The sequence below is a fragment of the Triplophysa rosa genome, linkage group LG17, assembly GCF_024868665.1.
Source record: "Triplophysa rosa linkage group LG17, Trosa_1v2, whole genome shotgun sequence".
NCBI classification, from domain to species: Eukaryota; Metazoa; Chordata; class Actinopteri; order Cypriniformes; family Nemacheilidae; genus Triplophysa; species Triplophysa rosa.
In genome coordinates, this window is record NC_079906.1 from 17,916,521 (window position 1) to 17,941,323 (window position 24,803).

The 24,803-nt window shown below is 39.7% G+C and overlaps 1 protein-coding gene across 2 annotated transcripts in view; it reads right to left on the reverse strand.

Moving 5' to 3' along the window:
- The window catches only part of faf1 (Fas (TNFRSF6) associated factor 1), a 70,006-nt gene that overhangs the window by 34,705 nt on the left and 10,498 nt on the right, over positions 1-24,803 (reverse strand). Inside the window, exons 4-8 of one of the 2 annotated variants that reach the window (XM_057356354.1) lie at positions 22,702-22,955; positions 20,621-20,712; positions 20,249-20,340; positions 12,671-12,776; positions 6,046-6,132 (exon numbers count right to left, since the gene is read on the reverse strand). In XM_057356354.1, the coding sequence (XP_057212337.1) occupies positions 6,046-6,132; positions 12,671-12,776; positions 20,249-20,340; positions 20,621-20,712; positions 22,702-22,955 (631 nt within the window). Of the gene's footprint in view, positions 1-6,045; positions 6,133-12,670; positions 12,780-20,248; positions 20,341-20,620; positions 20,713-22,701; positions 22,956-24,803 lie in introns of both variants that reach the window. The other variant, XM_057356353.1, reaches the window with a different exon arrangement.

A 24,803-nucleotide genomic window follows, 5' to 3' on the forward strand; every position in this document is an offset into this window, starting at 1 on the left:
GTGACCAATCATGTCCATATAGCTGTGACATCATAATCATTGTGATTTTTGAAAGTTCCTTTTTTAAGTTGTCACTGTGTCCGCAGGGTAAATCAAACCTTTTCTCAAAACAACTTTAAAACCTCCTCAGACAGCAGCAGCAGGTAAAGAGGGGCAGAAAAATAAAGTCACAGGTAATAGTAAATCTTCCATATTTTGACCCCATCATCTAACGGAATGAGTGTGTGTGAACCGAAGCCGCAGGCTACTGGGGAGAGGTCACCCCCATCTTTCAACCCCTCCCTCTCCACCACCAAACAAAGAACAAAATCCTCTTCTTTTGGTGCCCTTTCATTAACACTTGCATTAAAGCTCCTCGCAATGACACCAAGCAAAAGAGGAATTCTATTTCTTCCTCTCTGTTCTCATCTAAGACTAATTCTACTCCACCATCACCGCACCAGTTCTCCAGCTAACCTTCTCTACTCCGTTCTGCTATATGTTGGCGTTTTCTGTCTATGGGCCTGTAAGAGAGATAATTACTGCAGACAGCTGCTCGACTCATCTGAGAGCCCCGAGCTGCACCGTGTGCTTCTGTAAAGGATGAGGACAAGAGAGCTACAGAGCGCGAAAAGATAGAGAGAGAGCGAGTGAGTCCAAGAAAGAATAGACATCAGAAAGCCCCACCCTAAACACCTGTTGGAACTTTTCAGGTTGGGGTGTCACTCTAGATTAAGATCTGAGGTCAAATTCAGCGTTTAAGAAGTCCAGTGAACCTTTCAGGGCTAAGCCTTTCGAGAAAAAACTGTGTGAATAGGCATTTTTTACCTGTTTAAGGTGTAATCTGTAACTGTAATCTGATTTACAGGACTTTAACGGCAGCTAACTGCAAATCCCACTTGCATTAACAGTATGTAATTTAGCAAAATGCTTAAAGTTTGTTTACAAGCTTCCTATTGTTAAAACAATGTCAACTTTAAATATCTTGATCATTAAAAATGACGGGTAACACCTTATATACAGTCCGGTTCTACATGTTTGTACTGCATAAGCATAGTTTAACTTTATTTATTAAAAACTCAATAAAATGAACAGTATATGTAATAATTACAACAAAATAAACAATAAAACAACAATTTGACCACAAAGAAAAATAAAAGAATAATACATTAATTATACAAAATAATAATATTTTTTATAATTTTTTATTATCATTTTTTATTTTAATATTTAAAAGAGAATTACTATTTTCTAAAATGAAATTCCTGAACAGCAATGTTGCCTAGTATCATTAAAGGCATTAAATTAAGTATTTACTAGACCCTAACTAATTTTACGTAAATATAGTTACTGCATTTTCTTGGGCAAGTACACCATGTGCACATACTGGAATATAAAATACAACCACAAAATCAACCACATATGTTGATTTTCTAACGGTAAAGCAAAGCAAACAGCTAATCTAACGGACATCACTCATTTCAAAACCTCACAAAATAGATGCGTTTCCCTTGCACACGACCCAACACCGCTGACTGCCAAATAACACAACCGCAGCATACATAGCAGGGTGATGATCTAAAAATGTAAAGCATGATTTGAGCTAGACAGCCCGAGCAAGCTGCCGCTTCTGAAGACTGAAGGTTGGCAATATAAGGGTGTATATACATCTCTCTCAGAAGAACTTCACCTGCAGACAGCAATCTCACCAGGGGCTCTGTACAGGCTTAGAACTGAGCCCAGTCACTACGGCAACCAGCGGGCCCAATAAGCCGCCTCTGCAGGTCTGTGACGCCGAAAGCCCATAACAGCCATGGGCCACGGAGACCCTCAGAGAGTAGCCGCAGTAATACATTAGCAAACACCAAGAAACACTGGATAAATGTCAGCAATTAAGGGGGAAAAGACTCTAATAAGGACGTTCCTGCACTTGTCAATCATTCCCATAGGTGCTTCGAGAGCTTGGCAGTGAAATATGAAGAGCTCAGAAGAGTTTTGGCTCAGGATGTGTGTGTGAGAGAGAGAGCTCAAAGGTGAAAACGGACCAAATAAAAAGAACAAACACAACAAACAAAACATGAGCTAAAATAGTGCTGGGATGTGTCTCTAACATTGACCTAATCTTGAACGAGGGCTGTCAAACGATTAATCGCTTCCAGATTCGCGTTTACATATTATATGTCTGTGTACTGTTCATATTCATTTTGTGTTTATAAACACATACACATACATGCATATATTTAAGAAAAATATAAAAAATTAAAAAATGATTAAACGTTGACATATAATTTCAAATTTATTCAAAATTATTATTATTTTTTTGTTGAAATTTTCAAATTATTGGTAAATATAAATAAATACATTTAAATATTTCCTAAATGTGTGTATGTTTTTATGTTTATGAATACAAAATGAATAAGCACAGTACACAAGACATACGCTAAAAGTCCAAATGGATAAACTAGCATTATTGACCTTACTGAAAGAAAACTGACCTTGTGCAATACCCAAAACACTCGAAATAAACCGAAATGAATTGCTTAAATACAATGCATATGTTCGGGAGGAAAGCGCACCTAAGTTTTGGCGGTTAATGCCAAACACAGCCAGCAAACAGCAGTCCTCCAGTGGCCTGCCATATAAAGAAGCCTATGTCAGCCTCTCAAACACACCACACGCATTCAGACTACACCCACTCAAACAAACAAAAGCTAAACATGACTATGGTAAACAGCCTCGTTTGAATTTACAGACACTGCGCAGAGACGACAAGACAACCACGGTCAAAAGAAGGTCCGTTGTTTTTGTATTTTACACACTGTAATCCCTTTCTCCCTGGAGACAAATTTACACTGCTGATCATAAAGCTGGTTAAAATGGCCACCCTGTTTAAATGTTAACTGGTTAAACAGTTTCACTGTATAGAGGGATGAAGATCAAATAACATTACGTTAGCCTTGTCTCGCTGGTTTCTTTGACAATTTGAAACCCAAAAAAGGGTTACACAATCTACCTCTTCGCAGAAACGGATTAAAACTTTGAAGTTCAATCTATTTCTTCAACAAGACAAAACAAACCTGTCGCATTCTCTTTCCAAACCAATATGCTTAAAGCTCAGCGAGTGCAATGTAAACTGACTACCGATCAGTTTTCTCCTTATGAGGTGCAAGAGAGAGCAGAGACACTCGCCGTATATGAGCAAGCCGAGGGTAATGAAAGCACGGCGGGGCGGGCATTGATTCAGACTGCTGGTAAATGTATTTCTAAGCCCGGGCTGTCATGTTTATTGGTACAAATCCCAGGAGATGGGGGAGGTTAATGAGATACGCGCTAAAACGGACTGGCTGGCATGCAAGAGCTTTGGGTCTAATGCATGGCTAGCCGTTTCAATAAGGGCCGGGGCCGTTATTAAGACCGGCGCTTTAATAATACGCCGGGAAGAGGTGAGGCAAAGAGCTGGTCTGCAGCCAAGTGCGCGCATAACCAATCACCGCTCGGGCATTAAAGGTTTAATGTGCCCTAAAGAGCATTCATGAGCCGTGCCCTCTTCATCCAAAACCAAGCTTGCGGCTTGAGGTCTTGGGTGAGTGCACTTCAGCCTGAAGTGGCCCAACTCAAGTGGGCAGTCTGTGGTGAGAGGGTGTAATTCACTGACCTTGCGTCCGTTGTGCTTTTTGCTAAGGACGAAACGATCTCTCCAGACTCCTTTGCTTTTAACAATACAGGAGCTAAATGCGATGGGCGAGATACGGGAGCGCTGAAAATTAACAATGCGTCATTGTAAAAGGACTCTGCGAAACATTGCTCATAAAGCTACTGACAATAGGGTCAGCGTCTTTTGTTCCGGGACTCTCCGATACTAAATAGTTGAAGGGTTTTATGTTTTCATAAAGATAAAGTTTCACGATACATTTTATACATTTCAAAGAGGTGGAGGAAGGGGTGCTAAGAAACATTCTACCCCTGAAACAAACGGCTAAACGAATAAAAACAAGTTTGTTCCGCGGTTAAAGGTCACTCCCTTTGAAACCATACTTACTCAATTAAACACCTGACAGCAGATCAAGACAATGACATCTAATAAAACACATTACCCTTTCACGGTTAAAGCACAAGGGCGTTTTCCATGCTTAAATGATCAGAACGCACAATGACCTCTGATGTGCGAAGAGACGTTTCCCATGGTTATACCACAAATGATTATTGTGGATGTTTAATCCGGGATATATGGGGGGAAAGTGGGGTTACTCTGGGTTTGGTGTTGGGTCCTCTCTGATTACTTTGAGTGAGTGAGGCTGAAAGGCCGGGAGCAGAGAACAGGGCGGGAAAGGTCACTGACCCCCCACTACATGAGCTGTAGTGTCCACACGGAGAGGACAAGAAAAGGGAGGTGCTCGGTGACATCTTAATTGGTACCAACATCTTACTTTCACATCGGCCGATGTCTGAACCACTACAGAGGGTGATAAAGACTGTTCACAATCTGTTTTATCTACACTGTGTGTTAAGGCACGACAAGGTTTCCAGCAAGTCACCTGAATGTCAGGCAACAACGAAAAATCACCACTACTCAGAACATATTTGATTTTGATACCGTTATGTGAAGCAGGATTTTGAACTTTAGTGGTTTCTAGCTCAACACAAGGGAATTAAATAACAACCATACAGGTATCTGTTCTTTATCACAGCGTTTTTACTTTGGAAAAAAATAACATCAGTACATAATAAAGTACATTTTATAACTTTTACATGTTTTTATTAAAAACTTGAATAAAAATAGATTTTTAATCTATTTAAGCATTAAAGGTAAAAAGTTGACATTACTTATAAAGTAAAAAGTATAAAGTATACTTTATAATGTAGTAAAGTATTTTTTTTCCAAAGCTAAAACACTAGTGTAGTACAGATACTCAAAAATGTACTTCAGAGTAAAAATTTAAAGGGATACTTCACCCAAAAATGAACATTCTGTCATCATTTTCTCACATTCGAGTTGTTCGAAATTAGTACACATTTATTTGGTCTGATGAACACAGAGAAAGATATTTGGAAGAATGCTTATAACCAAACAGTTCTTGGATCCCATTGACTACCATAGTAGGAAAAATTACTTAATATTTTTGTTCTGTTGAACATAAAAGAAGATATTTTGAAGAATGTAGGACAGCAGACAGTTCTGGGGCACTTTTAACTACCATTGTCATTGTAGACATTGTCAATGGGGTCCAAGAACTTGTCGGTTACAAGCATTCGTCCAAATATCTTTCTCTGTGTTCAACCAAATAAAGAAATGTATACAGGTTTGGAACAACTAGAGAGTGAGTAATTCAGTCAGGACATTCATTTTTCGGTGAACAATCCCTTTAAGTACTGTCCACCTCTGAAAACAACGGACTGAATATTCTGTCATCTTTAGTTGCAGTCCTGGCTGGCTAGGATAACAAGTAAAAACGCTGAATAACGGATGTAAATTACAGATTATTATTAATCAATTACCATTCAAATGATCAATATTAATAATAATTAATACCACTCAACACATGAAGAGCTCCACAGAATTAAATCATAAGTAGTAAATAATAATAAAACAATACAAAAAAAACTGCAATGGTACATACTGTGTAAATTGAGGTTTAAAGGCATTGGGACTTTCGACTGCAATGTTTTCAGAATTGTAAAAACACTTTGGTCCAAATACATGTCTGAGTGTTTAGAATTAGTTATGTGAAACAGAAACATATCTGACTTTTTAGATATCAGATGATTTATTATGCGGTTTTGCAGTTTTCCACCATCCCTTCACATGATTGCTGAATGCATTTATGTTCAAGTTGATAAACTGACAATTATTAAGCTTATTATTAATCGATTAATAGATCATCATTAATTGTTAACATCCGTACTGTGAAAGATATAGTTACAGTATTTATCACGCCTCATTTGGTTAAAACACAGTGTAAGCCACTATAAACAAGTTTGTCTATGAAATTGGAACAAACAGACAATTATAATTATTACATGATCATTATAATCATTATTATATGATGGACCAAAAAAATGACATACCGTGTCATTTGTGGCAGAGGCCGGCCATCCATCCCACTGTTGATGTCGCACAGGGATGTTTGTCAGGTCGGAGATGTTCCTCTTCACCTGAGATATAAACAGACAAAATACAACAGACAGAATATCACTCCGACCCATTAAACTTTAAAAATGTATTTCAACTTCCCATTATCATTTTCATTCGATGCTTTTGGAAAACAAAGTGGACATACTTTCAACAAGATTTTAAAAGAGAGAGAGAAAAGGCAGATGAAAAAGAGCATAAAAGAGCTCTGCGTTCTCAAAATTCCACGAATGCCTTCTCTAATGCCCAATGCCAACAGCCCTTCACTCTAAAAATGGACAGTATTTCTCTTCCCCCGTGCACTTCTGTGTAACCGCACTTAATAACATCGCATGCATTTAAACAGTTGATGTTGGCCCCGCTCCTACGCCACTGTTGGTTTAACACCCAACGCCAGGCTGATGTGCAGAGAACGAAGGTGATCAAAGCGGGCGTCGCCCAGAGCATTGTCTCCGGAGAATGCGCTACCCCACGGCGCTAGATACAGAGGCAGAGAAAACTAGCCATTGTGGCGGAAAGCCCTCCTAGCGCATGACCAAATCCCATCGCCATCGCACAGAGCATACAAGTATCTTCTGCCAGACCGAGGACTCGTGCCCACAGAGGCAGAAGCGATGGACATAAGACGCTTCTAAAAAAACAAAAACGCAGGGTTGAAAGAGATAGGGCTGAGAATTCATTAGCAGATGCAACCATATTCATTCTGTTGACAAAGATTCGAGTCACAACTACTGTACTTTATGTGTGTTAAAGGGACAGTTCTCCCAAAAATAAAAATTGTCAATCCAAACTTGTATGACTTTCTTTCTTCTGCAGAACACAAACGAAGATATTTTTACTTAAGTTTTTTTTTTACCGAACATTGGCTTCCTTTCACTTCCATTGTGTGGACGCAAAACACATTTCTCAAAATATCTTCCACTGAAGAAATAGTCATAAACAGGCATGAGGATGAATAAAAGATAACAACATTTTTATTTTTTAGGTGAACTACCCTGACGCAACCTAATAAAGGGAAACAAATTCAGATATTGACAACATCACCTCAGGTCGACTGAAGTCGCTCCATCCCAACCCCGCGCGCGCACACACACACACACACGCATTGCCTACATCTACGAGCCCACACACTGGGCTGTGCGCTTCTCTTATTGAAGCGAGCAAGGGTCAGCTGGGTTGGCCAGTGTTATTACAGAGTGTAATATCTGTGTTTGACCAGAGGGCTACAGGGATTTGGCTGCCCAGGTCTGACCGGCAGGCAGCCGTAAACACCAGCTCTTGGCTGTAATGAACCGTTTGGGGTCAAATGGCAGCGCAGCCCAAGAGAAAGTAGAAAGTAACGGCATCACGAAGGGCCGTGCGGAAGCATTTAGCCGCTATAACAAAACGGCCCTTTGTGGGACTTTGATATTTCACCAGGTATCTTCATCTGGTTTTTAATAAGAGCTCTGCCCTACTGTCAATATACCTTTAACACTCTGTACTTCAGCCAGACGTCAAGCCATCATGGCAAACATCCAGAGGGAATCTATTTACTCTTCTTTCAAACAGGTTTAGGTTTATTGAACATTTTGAGAGAATTAAAAAAGAAAAGCGCAAATAAAACCACTGTTCACTGTTATGACCTCAAATATAGATACTTCCAGTCCCAAAACAAACCCGCCAGTGAATAACAAAAGCATAATAAGTGAGGTTGTATTATAAAGCGGAGGTGGTGGGGTTGGGCGAGGAGGCAGAGAGCTCTTCTGCAACTACGGCGAATTATAATTGACCGACGGAGAAAAAGCCCCATACTGCTGCAATATTCACAAACACAAATGTCATTACCTATTCATGAGCTCCGAATTCCTCCTCTAAGCAGTCAGGGGTCCGCAAATTAAAGCCAACATTACCCGACTAAATGAGGAAAAAATATATACACGGAAAGGATAAACAAACAAATCCGGCGAATAACAAGTTTATTTACGACTGATTTCCGAGAGAAAGTAAAGAGAGTTTTGAGATGTTCCGAACGGCTGACATTTGTACTGTCTTGCCCAAACCGCTGCCCATAAGGAACAATGAGGTTTGATTAAACAATGGAGGAAAAGACTGAGTCCTATTAAATGCTGTTCCTCTGACATTTCATTTTAAATGTCACAATAGAGTCTTTAGCATCAGGGAACAGACTTCCATCGGAAGGGGGGAAAAACAATACAGAAAATGTTGACATTATACAAGAAGATATGACGGATAAAGACATTTCAGAGCTGGGATTACATTATAACTGCCAGCGACAGCGCCGGAAGGTTTACGTTCATATACGACGAATGAAGACAAGCGCGCTGGACAAAGTCAAATAAATATTTCATATCACCTAAAGAACAATATTTCCATGGTGTCACAATAACGTGATGGTTTTTATGTGAACCGTGTAAAAAAACAGAGATGTCATAAAAAAAATTACAAGGACAGAAATGTCACAAAACAGATACACAGGATTCTGTGTGTTGCTGCCCCCTTACTGACAAAATCTAAAGTGCACACTTCAATTTCTACATTAAAATAAATAACGTTTTGGGATATACTGTTTTTCTTACAAATTCATGACAAAAAAAATTCAAGGGTGAGTAAACAGTTTTTGGCTCCAGTTGAGAATCTTAAAGCGAATCTCCACATTCAAAGAAAATGCTTGACGGGTCTGAAATGTAAAACCTTGCAAATGAAATTGTCTGCAATAAACAAGTCTCCCAGACAAAAACTAGCGCGCACACACAGACACGCACGTTAATGATCCAATCTTTCTAAATGCCAAGTACTGGTAATCCCTGGCTGGAGAGAAATCAAAGAGAAGAAAAGGTTGCTGTTAAACAGTCACAAGCTCTTCAGCACCAGATGCCTTTTATTCACACTCTTTTACTCTCCATCCTCCCATTCTTCCTCTCCGTTCATCTCTCCAGCTGCGGAGAGAAACGCTGTGGGGCCACGAAAAATCCCTGGGACGGTTCGTCTGGTCACGGACGGCAGAGCCCTATCGGACGGCCCTATTCTCCCCGCCACTTTCCTGACAAACATTTGCTCTGAGGCTTAAGCGTGGCCCCGCGCTCGGGTTTGGGAATGCCAATCAGAGGAGAAGAGCGGGGCCCGGGGCCGAACAGTGGAAGGGTGCGTTCCCTGGGAGCCTGGAGGCAAAGCGAGAGCCTTTGGCAAAGACAAACAACAGGATAGCGCTGAGGGACTCGCTCTCTTCTATTGATATGCACAAGTAGAAAAACATCGGCCAGTCTTCAGCAAAGACAAAAGACACGCAAAAGAAAAAAAAAGGTTGGAGAGGAGTTCGCTCCATATGTGGCTACGAGGGGGTGAATGGGGAAGAAAGAGGGCAGAGATTGTGAGAGTTCGCTGTTGCTTTTTTGTTGCATTTCTGGGCTTCGGTGTTGAGGCCACAACTGTAAAAACAAAAACTTCTCACACTTGTTTGTAACTTTTTCCCGACGGGACGTTTGTGAAGAACCACGGCGGATCCCCGCTGAGCTTTTCTCGTGGTTCACGTGTTTATTTTCTAGCGCTTCTGACACAAAAGCGACTGCTTGGACACTTCGTGGTAAAATTTTTCCCATCCTCATTGAGAAAAGGTCCGCTCTTCGGAGCCAAAGTAACTGAAGGATTCTCCGGCTAACTAAATGAACTCTGAGAGCCAACCTACAAGCAATGACACAAAAACGGCGTTAAACGCACGTCTGAATCGCATGCGATTTGTATCCTAAGCCGACGAATTTTCTCTCGTCTCACAAAGAACGAACCAGAACGCCTGAGGATCAGTCCGGTCGGGCCACAGCGGCTTGTTTGATTCAGCTTTGTCCAGTTACTCGCTCCCCTACCAAGCCGACAGCTTCGTTTCCTGCTCTTCTTTTCTCTTCCCCGCGGGCCCTAACTCTGCAGTTGTTGTAATCCCGACAGAAACACTTAAGGTTCACAGTAGGTGCTCATCAAAACCATCTGCTGAGGGAAAGAGAGCGCTCACCCATCTCACTTTAATCTCTTCAATTAGCACCATTACAAACCTGTCAAGTAGTCTGATTACTGTAATGGTGACCAGCGGCATCGAGGTGGCAAGAAGGGGATTCTGGGATTGCGCGGGCAATGCTGATGGGCGAAAGGATGGGCTAAAAAATAAAAGGATTCTGATGCAGTCTTGCGCAAAAATGTTCCTGTTCCTGCCTGTTAGCAGCACGAAGGTCATGGGTTCCATTCTCAAAAAAGATGATTGATAAAACACATACTTTGAAAAGAAAATAAGTCGATTGAAAAAATTACTTGCAGTTTCCAAATGTCTTTTTTAACCCTTTTTAGCATAGAGGTGACTAGCTGTGAACATCTAAAGCCTTACTTTTTTTTAAGTGTTAAAATGATTAAATTCACAAAAAAATCCTGACTGAAGTTGTCACAAATACATGCATGAAAGGGTTAAATGCTGGAATTGCACAAACTTTTTTCAGTTGCTTAATTTTTTTCATCACAAGTTGTTTCCTATTTTAAATTTACTTTAAAACCCCCACGTTTCAAAATAACAAACAAAAAAGAACAATCACAGATGTCCGTTACTTCAAAACGACACCGTGCGGTCCCAACGTGACTCCCCCAGCTCTGAGGGAGGGGTTCGAGTGGCGCTGTCAGTCCACGGGGAGCTTGTTACACTTGACGTGGAGCGTGCTACCTGCTGTGAATAATTAATGGAGCCATTTCTAGAGAGCCGTGTGTAGGTTACTGGGGCAGGCCGAAGAGAATGCGAGGAAGCCGGGGAGGGGTTGTGTGTGTACAGAATAAAGCGTTTGGGTTTTGTGTCCCACACAAACCAACCTTAAATACACCACAGCGCGGTTTAAAAGAGAAGGATGAAAGGAACGGCGTCGCACAGGTCTGACGGGAGAGGCAAAGAGCTGATGAGCCACAGGGGGTTTGTGCTGCCTTGTACTGAGGCCTGGTTGCAAACACTATGGTTAGCCGCAAGACGGCCTTAGATCAGACCAGAGGACGCTTCAACCTAAAATTGAACAACCCTGGCAGATTAAAAATGCTTTCTGTTCTACTGTCATGTATATAAAAAAACATTGTGTTGCATACATAATGGCTTAGTTAGTGCCCCCCCAAAAATGTCTTGTATTTTTATTTAGTTTTAAATGTGACTTATTTTCTTCTGTGGAACACAAAAGGAGTATTTTGCATAATTTTGATGATTCTCTTTTTCATTTAATGAGAATAGTGTGGCTGTAATGTCATCTTCCACGATTCATAAAAGAAAGTTGTGTTTTTGTTATGTGACAATGAATAAATAACTTTGGGATTTTAAATTTAGGGTGAACTATACCTTTAAGAAGCTTCCCCACAGTAAGAGACTTTAGAAGCAAGGAAAGGAAAGGTTTTAAAACAAAGTAGAGATAGATCCATCAACGGATTTAGGAGAAAACAGCCTAGTAAATACAGTTCAACCAAAAATAGACAAAATGTATTCACCCAAATATCATTCAAAACCTGTATATGACTCTTTCTTCTGCAGAATACAAAAGAAGATATTTTGATAAATGTCCATTTCATGGAAGTCAATGGGGGCCAATGTTGCTTGGCTACCAACGTTGCTCACAATATCTCCTTTTGTGTTCTGTAATAGAAAAAAGTCATGCAGGTTTGGAATGACATGAGGGTGAGTAAACAAAAGAATTTTCATTTTTGGGTGAGCTATCCCTTTACATCAGGTCACCATATCAGGGGATTGCAATGTAGACTATGTAAAATGAAAGAACTTGTGCCCGGGAATGTTAAATTGACGTAAAATAAAACATTAAACTGTTTATAAAAGTGATATATGATTATTATTTGTTGCACAACCTCTAGACAGGGCAGTTTTATACACCCAATACAAAACCCAATGTTTAAAAAAAAAAAAAGAAAATAAGCCATCAGTCTCGAGATCTACAGATTTCCCACTTAACATACATTAACACTCAGACTATGCCAAAATGGGCACAGTCAATTTGACAAATTTTTTGATATTCCCGTAACAGCAGCTGATCTGAAAAGCTGAGAGATCATTAGTTTTGGCTCAGTGTTGGCCTTAAAGAAATAGTGTACCCAAAAATAACAATTCTCTCATTATTTATTTACCCTCATGTAGTTCAAAACCTGTATATGACACAAAAGAAGATATTTAAAAAAATATCTCTGTGGTTTTGGGTCCAAAAACTGGAAGTCAGTGGGGGTCAATGTTGTTTGATTACCGACATTCTTCAAAATATCTCCTTTTGTGTTCGGCAGAAGAAACAAAAACAATACAGGTATAAAATGAAATGAGGGTGAATAAAAAAATGACAGAATTTTCATATTTGGCTGAACTATCCGTTTAATGAATAAGAACTATTATTTTAGCATGTTAATAATTACCCTGACACCCCTCCTATAAAAAAAAGAGCGGTTTTAATGAAACGGTCAGCAACGTTGGCAGACTCAACAGAGAGGCAGACAGACAAACAGCAGGTGCAGACAGACAGAGGGGCTAGGTGACAGACAGGTGTGTGCTTGTCTCACCTCCTGGATGGTTTTGCTGGCAGGGAAGTTGAGGCTGTAATCTCTCTGTGCTTCGCGGTGGCTAATGATGAGCAGGTAGTTCTGATCTGACGTCCCTTGCTGGGCGCTGCTAAACGGCCGGAAGGACAGAGAGGGAGAAAAGAGAAAGAGCATTAGAGTTCAGCGATGGACGAGTCGGGGCTCGTCTTCCTATCCCAAGAGCCTCTAGGCTCAGACAACCAGCAGGAGTGCAGTGTAGAGCCAAGGGCCACAGCACGGCTCCATACACCTCCGTACACGGGCCATCTGGTTCAGGCGCTCTTATCGATCGGAGCTAAGAGTCATAAACGTCACACAATAGGCACAAGAGGGCTGGCAGTCCTCGACCGCTCCACCGTCAGCCTTGGAACGCTGACCTCACAGCAAGGTTTGAGATTCATGGGAGCCACACTGGCGGTTTGAAGTGGAGGAGGCCTCGTCTGATGGCAAACGATGGGGGTTAAGTAGCGCTTTGAGCAAACGCTCCGTCTGTGTGCGTGAATATGAATCAACAGCTTAGAGACCAGGCCCGCCGGCTAATCGGGGTTCCAATGAAAGCAGCCAGAAAGAGGAGAGTCGGGGAATTAATATGTAACGCACACATTAATTATGCAACCGCCGCCTTAATCTGAGGAGCTTTGGACAAGCTTATGTTAACAGAGGACCAAATTTACTGTAATGGCAGCTTATTTACATTGACTCAAACTGCGAAATAAATATGTAAATGTAATGTTTGTTGTAGCTAGCGATGCAGATTGAAACGGTGGCCTAGGAGAGAGAGATGCATATGTGATGCTGTGGCGAGTGGAAAAACTCGACGACAGTCATGAATATAAGCTATGGAGGGGGGGTTAATACTTGAGTGTCAATACTCTCAACAAAACAGAAGCGAAACAGAAATGTATCATTATGAAATTCAAATAAATTAAACAATTGTAAAAAATAAATGTGCACAATTACATAAATATATATATATATATATATATATATATATTATATAAATTATATTAAAGGGGCAATGAATTAAGACCTAAATTTTAACCCGAGCTTTTGTTGTATAAGAGGGAATCGTATTCAAGCGAACATCCTGTAAGTGTCAGAGCTGAAAACGCCCTTGTTACTGAAATTACAACTGTTAGTAGCCGGGTTTCCATCCAAAGTTGCGAATTTAGCTTATGCGCAAAATTGCAATATCGCATAAAACATTTTCGAATAAGCACCGTTTCCATCCAACTAGTCAACCGTCACTTCCTAATAAACTGCTACCAAATATCAGTAAGTGAAGTAAGAGAAGCCACTGAATATAATAATTTTCATATATAATAAAACTTGCGCAAGCAGACGATTACGAAACACAATAAATGCGGTGCTTTTGTGGATGCCTGCTGTTTGGGAAACACAGTCGTGACAGTTCTAAGAGGCAATTACAGAATACTTTGACAACTTTGCTCAGGCATTTAAGAAAGACCGTAACAACATTTCTCATGCTGTGTAACAAGATCAGTTCTCTGGTTAGTCAGGTTACGCCGTCTCATAGTGCAGTTACGTGGCTTTTTGGAGGAATTTATTCGGCAAATGCGTTTCCATCTCCCATTATTTGCATTAACCCTTTTTCGCAAAACTGAAAAACCACCTCAAGCGAGCGTAAAAACTTTTTGCGAATTAAGGGTTTTTAATTCGAAATTTGGCGTTTCCATCACTCGTTTCTGATGCGAAACTTCAAAATGCGAATAAAACCAGAGTGATGGAAACCCGCTTATTGACACCAGGCTCAGCAAACGCCAGGTCCTGGAATGCGCCTATCTATGACAGGTTGAACACGCCTCCACAGAAAAATATCAAGGACTACTTCTCTAACCCCGCCCACTGGTTCGCGAATGACTTTAGCCACACATAGTACACACTCCCGTGTGATTTGTGATGATTGACAAACTGGTAACCATAGCGACACGGCTAAAGATTTGTTTTGTCCGTCAGTTTAAACTAAACTGCTGATATGCGCTGTGTTGTGTTTATGCTCGGAAGGCTACATCACACAGCGCTTTTTTGCTGTGTTGCCATGTTTGTTATTAATAAGGGCTTTTATGCTTGTTGTTTGGTCTTAGATCAAAAGCCGCACTTAGGTCTTAAGAAATGGTCTGTTGCAGATTAGTCTTATAAAATATATAAACAATTTGCATTTTAAGGTTTGTTTTTGTCTCGTCTTTATTTGCTTATTTTTTCTGTGAAGATCTGGCAACCCTGTCACTTTAGCGAAGGGCTCTCGAGAGCGGCTAGCCCCGTGTCATATGTGCAAAAGTGAGGACTTCTTTCACTGTTATTTTTATTTAGAGCGACCAAGCAACAAACATGCAACACTGTGCAGCGCCTGGTTGTGGAAGAACATAGTCGCTTCCTTTGGATTCTGGTATTAGGAATGAGTGGTTGAAGTTTAATTTTAAGTACGTTCCTGCTCACATGGGTGAAACATTGAGCATTTGTTCGCTTCATTTGGATTCATTTGTGAACAAGGTGCTGGATTTGCGGAGAAGTAAAAAGCACTAAAAGTAAAAAGCAGTGCTGTGCAGTCAATATTGGATCTGACAGGAATGGCGCAGCAATTTTATGTGAGTAAAACATATTTGTACTAAGCGTCACTATTGCTTTGTTAGAGATCGCTTGATATGTCCTGATAATGTGTAACCTAACGTCACGTGTTTAACCATATTCACAGAAGGCTCCAACTAAGTTTACTACGCAAACTGCTGTCCAATCATAGCAGCGGGTTTTACTTCCAAGTCTTCAATACGGCACGCCCATTAAAACCGTGCGTTTCTCCATACGGCCTCAAAACCCGGGTAGAAAATAGCCTACTACTTATTGATTTTGATGTTTTCGAATGTAAAAACCACGCGAACGTCATAAGTACACCTCAGACAACAGTATAAAATAATAAAAACGGCCAGTTCAGCACACCTTTAAGTAAACAAATTAGTGGCAACATCCAGCCCTAAGTAAAAGTATACAATTATTAGAAACTATGTGAACAGATACCAGATCTCATTCTATTTAAAGTGATCTGTCATCAAATCTGTCATCATTTATTTACCCTCATGTCGTTCAAAACTATGACTCTTTGTTCTGTGGAACACGAAAGAAAATATTCTGAGAAATGTTGCAGCGGTTTTGTGTTCATACAATGGAAGTCAATGGGGGCCAATGTTGTTTGGTTACCAACATTCTTCAAAATATCTTCTTTTGTGTTCTGCTGAAAAAAAGTCATACAGGTTTGGAATGACATGAGCAAATGATGAATAATTACATTTTTTGGGTGAACTACATTCTTTAAGGTACTAGGTAGTCATTTATAGCAAATCACTTTTTTTAATTCGATCTATTAAAAATACGGTACAACACAAATTTATAATAGTCAAAAATGTGTATAATTAATTATACAGCATAGCAAAACTATGAGCCAAGTCTAATAAACCAGCATGTCAAACTTTCTCTTAATGAAAACTACGTGCAATTTCCTCTCTCAGCTAATCTGGAGCATAAGGTTCATCTGAAGAAGCTTAAACAGGTTCAGCCCTCTGTGGTCCCAGCAGCACCTGGAGCTGACCCCCCTAAACTCACCCTAAATGCTTCTCCACACCGCCGGAAGCCGGGGAAATACAACGTCACTAGCTGGTACAGACAGAAAATAAACCACTGTGTAAATGAAGAGCAGATTGGTTTCATTCAAAGATAAGTCTGCCGTCGCACAAGACCGTGACTTTATTAAAGTCCTCCCATTTCATTCCTCGCAGCATGCAGTACACACAATCTCTGGCTCCGATTTCTCATTCACACATACTTAAACCGGTTGAGTGACCTGGACCACCACTAAATGAAACACACTTTGCCCTATTTCTCTCTCTTACTGTATTATTTTCTTCCGCTGCTTATCAAAATGTTTTTTCAGCTCCGCCTGTTTTGATTTAACAAGTCTAAGTACTAATTGCTGTAAGTTTAAACAGTTTTTCCTTTCTGCCAAAACCAGCAGATTTCTCAGGCCCCCGAGTCTCACAGGAGATCAGATGCAGTAAATGAGATAAATACCAAATGCGCGCTGGCTCGTTTGCTCATTTGTATTTGAAATAGCGGAAGTTCAAATTAAAATAACCTTAAACACACACATCTCCTGGAAGCAACAGAAATAGATGATTCGTTTTAAATTATTCATAAAGTTCCATTATTTATGCTGGAGATTAGAGGTTTGGATACCTTCAAGAGATAGTGAGAGAGAGAGAGAGAGAGAGATGAGCTTGGCTCGTCACTGGATTTCTGTAACTACCTTGGATGGGGAGTCTGTCTTGAAAGCTCAAAAGCCTGTGCCGTATTTGCATTCAAAACAGAGGGAAGAAAATGAGGCGGGCAGTGCAGTGCAGGGATGGGTTCGATTAATATGTTTGGATATGGTGTGCTGAGGTATGCTTTGCGGTAATTGCCTACAGTGGCTTTTATTTGTTGAATTTTGTGCCGCTGTTCGCTGCCTGCGTCCAGTCTGTAGGGAGATCCGAAACTTTAATTTAAACTAACAATCTAAAAGAGTCCTTCTGTTCTACGAACTTGCAAAATAATTCACATACGCAGCTTAAAAACACACAAGCACCTGGCATGAACACAATACCTAAAGATAGAAGTTGCTTACAGTGATTTGGCAGCAGTTTAGGAATATAGGCATGACAAACAGTATGGTATTATATAGAAATGGCTAACTGCCTTAAGAAACCACAGCAAATTATTACATTACCAAAACTCACAACAAACACTATTTCCAGCACATAATAGTCCACTAACTCTCTGTTATGCTGTAAATATAAAGCACTGGATTTTAGAAGCACTGTTAATGTCGGGGAATTCTTGTTATGCAATACCTCTAAAACATTTAAAAAAATAATAATAATCATATGCCTAAAGTGACCCAAAAACAAAACATCTTTAATCATTTAATCACATCTTTCTTTCTTTTCCAGAACACAAAAGATACTTTGAAGAATTTTGGTAACCAAACAACATTGGGCCGCATTGACTTCCATTTTATGGACACAAATCCACTGACATTTCTCAAAATATCTGTTTTTGTGTTCCAGAAACATATACCGGTTTTGAACAAAATGAGGGTGAATAAATGATGAAATGATTTAAATGTTTGTGTGAACTATCACTTTAACTTCATTAAGTGCAAAACTGTACAGCAAACGTTAAGAAATTTTACTGAGGTCAAGGCATTTTATTCTATTTTGTATTAAATAGGATTGTTATTATTTCCCCATTAATAGTACAATTGATATTTGAAATACTCCCCATGTTAACTAAACTGTAATAATGTGATAAAGAAAATTACCCTAAAACATATTTTAAGACACTTCATAGGGAGCTGAAAATGTACTGCATAGCAGGAACAACCCGGTTATCATTTCACACAAAAATATGCTTCTACTAATTTGCTTCTAAATTTGCTAAACCACCAGGAAAAGTAACACACAACTGTATTCAATCAAGGTTTAACATATGTGTAAGTAAGTATGCCTGAGCGGATGACAAAACAGCATCAGCTCTCATACTAACACCAGTATAGCAGGAGCAAGATCTGTTGAAGCACACCTCTCTCTCTGTCTCCTGACAGTTATTTATAAAGACAGCTAACAGCTTGTCCGCTCACCCTCCTGGAAGCTCTCACTGCAGCAGGAGGACAACCACAGGCAACTATGGGGTCACACCTAACTAACACCGGCCCTCTTTTTCTCTACCCTATTTTGACTCCTCTAAAATAGTTTCCGGGAGATAATTAGAGCACATCGCCATTGACAAGCACTAGAAGGTGCTGGATATTACATATTGAGCCATTTAGAGTGAGCGGTGACAGGTCTCTGTGGCACGTCACCTGCCCGAAGGAAAGAGAGGCCGGTCCAGCTGTCAGGATTAAACCTGTGGTCGGGGGGATCTCTGTGAACCTCTAACCAATAACAATTAGGGGCAAAAATCAACCAGGGTTTGTGGTAGTGACCACTGAAAATGACAAAAAAATGAAGTATTTAAATTGTAAGACAATAATGAAACGCCCCTTTTCACCTTATATTTCACATTATTTTAGGTCCTCCTAAACCTCCACATAGTGATCTGTAACGTTTGAATATCTGTATTTGCTGTCTTTAAAGTGTGATTAATATCAAACTTTTTTACAAAAACTAAACTAAGAACTAAATGTAACATTATTTCAGTTAATCAGTTCCATTAAAGCATGTAATAAAATTAATATAGCCTAAAGCCAATACTTATATTGTCAAGAACGTAAAAAAGGGGGAAAATGAGACTATTAAAATAATAAAAATATTGTCGCATTTTGCAATTTCTCAACAAAAAAACACATCTACACATTCAGACTTTCACAGTACAGTTAGAAACGCAACCAGACCAAATGAAATACGCGCGTCTTACAAGGTGGCAAACAACACTCCAAAACCGTATAAACTGTTGACGTGTTTGGGGGGACTCTGTTATCACAATGTTAGTTTACAGCCCATTAAGTACTTTTCTCTGAATGTTTTCGCACTCTAGAGTACAGTGTCCACGCACACTGACAGAGATGCCAGTTTATACCCAGAGTTCTTCCCGCCGGGACTTACAGCCCTGCTAATCAACACGTAATTACACACACAAACACATGTGCGCTCATATTACACACACACACATGCGTATCACACACATACATACACAGCTCTTTCTAATTAAAGTTACTCTAATTTCTGACTTTGCATTCGCCCTGCCGACGGGCAAAATCTCTAGCGCATTTACAAATTACAGATGACTTATGGTGTGATGATTTTCTGCTTAACAAGTCACGGCAAATCTGTGCTACTGAAAAGGCAACATCATGTTTTTATTAGTATATATGTGAAGAGTTTGGTTCCAAAATGAGATAACTCCGTTTTAAAAAAAATCAAAAACCATGTTTTTTATTGTGCATTCCAATTAATATAATATTCCAATTAATATGAATAAAAAACTTTTTTTTTTCATTTTGGAACCAAACTCTTCATGTATATATATACATGTATACATATATACTAATCTAATAAATGAAATAATCTTATATAATGATCTAATAAATATGTAAACAAATAAATAAAGGAACTCAGGAAAGGTGGAGACTTGATAAACTGCCAAAGCAGCGTCACTGATAAAAGTGGACGTGCAGCGCCATCAAGTGGTAAATCTTCTCTTAAACCGTGTGAATATGATTTTATACATTAAAATAGGATTGGAATAGGCAGTGCTGCCTGTTTGTATAAGGACATAGGCAGAATAAAGAGGAGATTATAAATCACAAAAATTAAAGAAAGAATGCTTAATATGGCATCAAATGGAATTAAGTTTTCCTTTTTAGAGTGATTTAGATATAAAGCTTGTCTGTCTTTCTTGATTTAAGTAAATACGTGCTCTATTTGCATGCCTACTGCCTAGAGAATAGATGTCCACCAAGATGGCAGCCAAATTAACGGATTTGCTGTAAAAGGACTATAAGGACACACATACCTGCTCTGGCTGGTGCTGGCTGAAGGTGCAATATCAGGAGTGAGCACATACAGGCTGTTGTTCTTGGGCAAGTGTAAACTCCTAAGAGCCGTCTAAGAGATCACATGAGAGAGAGAGAATACGATAAACTATCAAACAAGAAGTCTCAAATAAGTATGAGTATAAGAATAAAAGTACATTCCAACATTCTAAAATGTTACCAAGACAAATTTCATTAAAACAAATACATGTAAATCGATTTGATAAAAATACAGAAATATAAAAGTTATACATCAAAACTGTATTGATTTTCTTGGTGAAACTAAATACCAACACATACCTAGCAGCATTTAACTTAACCAGTTAGTTATCCACTGTCAATGTCATACTTACACTGTCAGAGACATCTCCGCTCTTCCAGCCTTTTAACTGCATTTTAGATGCAGGCACCTGTAGCTCAGTCTCTAGAATATTCTTAATTTCACCTGCAGAAAAACAGAGACAGCAGAAAAAAAGTAGTACTACAGGTTAATAGCAATTTGACATGTTACCACTAGAGGGCAGTACATACCTAGTCTACACAAACTGTGGGCTGCAACTTAAATGTCACCTTAAACTAATTCAGAAGCAAGGCTGCCACCTTTCTTTGCTCTTAAATGTAAGTTTTTTTAATCCCCTTTCTTCATTTCCTGTGTTTGTAGGCCTACTTGTTGACATCTGCAAACTAGTAATGTTTTATAAATGTATCAAAAAACAATGATGTACAAGAAATTAAATATTTCTACATATAGATGCACCAAGATATGGCCACGATTTTAAAATATCGGCTATAGCATGAAAAATGAATTTAGGTGAATTAAATGCATAAAGGCGCTGTTGTGTCATAGCTGTTGCAAACTAGCTAGTATACCTCAATGCATGTGTTTTGTGTCAAATGAGCAAATGACAAATTTTGGTATCTGAATCTGCCAACAGTTAACCTCTTAGCATTCCTAAGATCTCTTTTGAATTGTATTTGTACAAAGGTGGTATAGTGGAACTCTAAATGTGCGTTCACACCTGCCAGCGACTGTGTCCCTGTGTGTTGCTAGTCTCTTGCGAGCTTTGGATGCTTTAGTAACATTTATAAACAAACCCTGCAGTAACTGATGATTGACGGATGACGTGAGCTCCGCTGCTTTAGGGGCGGTTCACATTTCGCATCTAAACCGCGCGAAACCGCTGCCTGCCATTCACAAAAATATAAAATATTTGTATCATCAGCTGCGCCTGCCGCAAAGAGCTGTTCCAGTGGAAGTTGCAGGATTTTGGCCCACGTTTTGCCCCTTACCGCATGTTTCCCTTTGAAAATGAACTGGACAAACGCGATTGCCGCATATCGTGTGAATCCACCATCATGCGGTACACGTGCGGCATTCTGAAAAGTTGAACTATCTTCATCTCGATGAGGCGCCAGCGCACCGCGAACCGCGTTGCTCCCTATTTGCACACGCCTGCCACGTGTCTACATTTAAAACAACGAACTTGCGCGTGCAAAAGACGCAAAATGTGAATCGCCCCTTACTCCTATTGGTAGTCGCTCCTGAAAGTCGCTCATCATTTGCATACAGTTGAGTAAATCTCAATTTTGTTGCATCCCCTGTATTGCCGAATGTCGTCTGCTCTCCGTTGAAATTAATGACATTGCCTCGCTTCGTAGATGGCGGTCTGAACGGGGGGCGTTAGAGGTTAAAGATAGTTCAAATCGTAGTTCAAAAATGTAATTTAATTACTTTTTTTTAGTGTATGTTCGTTTTCCTTTATTTCTTTATCAGAAGTTTGTCATTATTGTTACATTTGAATAAATAACAATACTTTTTCTATACATTTTAAATCATTTAATGCAAAAAATGTATAGAAATTCTGATGATGTCTGAATTTATAAAACTAAAACAAGTAGTCTTTAGTACAGCGTTACAAAAAAGGTAACGAAGCAATTTTCTTCCTTTTTTGAATTGTTTTTGTGTGGCTTTGCTGCGAGTGCACCCACATCCCTGCAGCCGATCTCTTCCTGTTGACTTCACATTGACACAGCATTAAACTTTCATTCACAGAAACACTGTGAAGACACAGCGTGTGGTCTTGTCATACCAAGAATCAAAGCTTATTGACTGCATATACCAAGAAAACGCTCGTTTGTTATTGTTGGCTGACAGAAGATATGGTCTGTCTAAGAATTTCTGGGGAAAGGCTAATTATGAAGAGTCAGCATTGTGGGTAACAGGCCACTAGATGCTCTCTCTGTTTCAGCTGATCTCATGTGTTGTCTCTTTATGAGCATGATCCTATGCAAAACATGCATGTGTCTGCCTGACAGTAATGATGTATGAGCAAATCCACAATTGGAAAAACTTGTCCGAAGTCCAACACAAACTATTATTGTGACTGTGATTTTTGTACACTATTGTAATGATTCTCTCAGTGTGTGAGCTCACCAACTGCGCTGGACTCGTCCAGGACCACCTCTACACTGCGCTGCCTGTACTCCACCCGGAAATTGAGCATTCTCGGCTGCCGTTCCACGATATGCCGAGAGGGCAGGGCGGGGCAGAAGGCGGAGCTGGAGGAGGACGGGGGTGAGGAAGATGATGATGCTGTAGAAGGCGGGGCTGAGGGCGTAGGTGCTGTGGCTTCTGGTTGACTGTGAGGCCCGTAGGGTTCAGTTTGAGATGCTTCACTGGAGAAATTACTGCACAAGATAGATTTCAGAATTAGGACAGATCATACATACATAAATACACTTAAAAAAAGGAGAGGTCTGTGTGAAGGAAAAAAGTTCACACATCTATTCAACCTGAACCCAAAGTAAATACAAGTTAAGATATAAAGCACTGAAGTCTAATTTAGATGAAAAAACAAGTGCATCACACAATTTCTTTTGAAAAACTGTACACCAAACATAAAAAATATTATCATACTGTAGAGTGAACCAGATTTCGATACATCATATCACCAGATCCCGGCTGATTCCCACCCCTAATATTAGCCCTGCAATTTAACATTGTTAAATCCTGCCTCTCTTTATTTGCTCTAAAATCCAGTGTAAATAGTAGACATCATTATTTCAATTTCCAAACATTTTGAAATATTTCGAAAAAACATTACATCTTGAACCCTGGGGTATCTACACTCCCAGCTTACATTATCCGACTACTGTAAGTGGAAACTGAGTCAAAAAACATCAGGAAAGTTTGAATTGGATGTTAAAAAAGGAGGTTGGGAGGAAGATAAAGCGAAAAGGGCAAACGCCTGCCCCTCCTACACCACTCTGTCTGATCCACAATGCCGGCAGTGCTGGAATCCAAACAGTATCAGACTCAATGTAAACAGCCTTTACTGGCATTATAATAATATGGGCTGGGCTCAACAGACGCTCGATTGTCCGACCCAAAGAAAATCACCCTTTTTTACTCTGCTAAGGACACAAAACGGCTTTTTCTGGCACTTGCGCTCATGCTCTCTCTCTCTCTCTCTCTCTCTCTCTCTCTCTCTCTCTCTCTCTCTCTCTCTCTCAGCGACTGATGGCTGAATTCCCCCGTGCCCCCGTGTTCCCCTGTGGCAGTAAATAATGTCTTTTCTCTGAGCGGTGGCGAGACAAAGACTCCTCTCTTCTCCTCCAGGGTCAGCACATATCGCTATAAGAGCAGGAGGGGGGGCAGGCAGAGCACACAATGCCTGACTTTATACCCCCTTATTACAATACCAAAAGGTTAAAGACGTTAGGCTCTGGGGGCATTCAGAAACTCGTTAGACACAAAAAGGAAAACCCAAACACTGGATAAATTAAAGAAACGTCTGAATGGTAAAAAGTTAGGTCTTTACCGCATATGGTGTCTATAGGTGAACAGCCAGATGAATTGCCATATAAAAAAGGTGTGACGTGATGGAAACGAAATTAGCGTTCTTCTCTAGACACAACAAATTCAACTCTAAACTCAAGACAGAAAACCAACGAAAAAAAATCTCTAAGGATCTTGGATGACACAAGGGTTTCTTTTACATAGATTAAAGAGCCAAACGCCTACTCAACCTGTCAATAATAACAAAATCCAGACAATATTGAAATATTAAATACTAGGGATGTAACGATTCACCGTGAGCCGGTTGAAAATCGGTTATAATGAGTGACGATTCAAATCGGTTGAGGTGTGAACTGAATCGAAATACATTTTTTGAACAGCAGGGGCCGCTATTTTCACTGCAAATCTAAACGTGGACATGCTGATATTTCTTAAATGCAAAAAAATCCAAGAAAAGCTCAGGCAGTATTAGTTTGTTTATATTAAAGAGACTTTTTCTATTATTAATTTGTTATAAAATTGCAGTTTAGTTTTGTTATTTGAAATAAAACATTATTTTATTATACAAAGAAACGTGAAGCATTTAAGAAATAATGCAAGGGAAGTTGTTCATTTCTAATTTGTTTCAACTCATTTGGTAAAAATAAATCGTGAATAAATCGCATCGTGAGATCAGAATCGTGACTCGCATCGCATCATGAGCTGAGTGAATCGTTACATCCCTGTTAAATACCTAA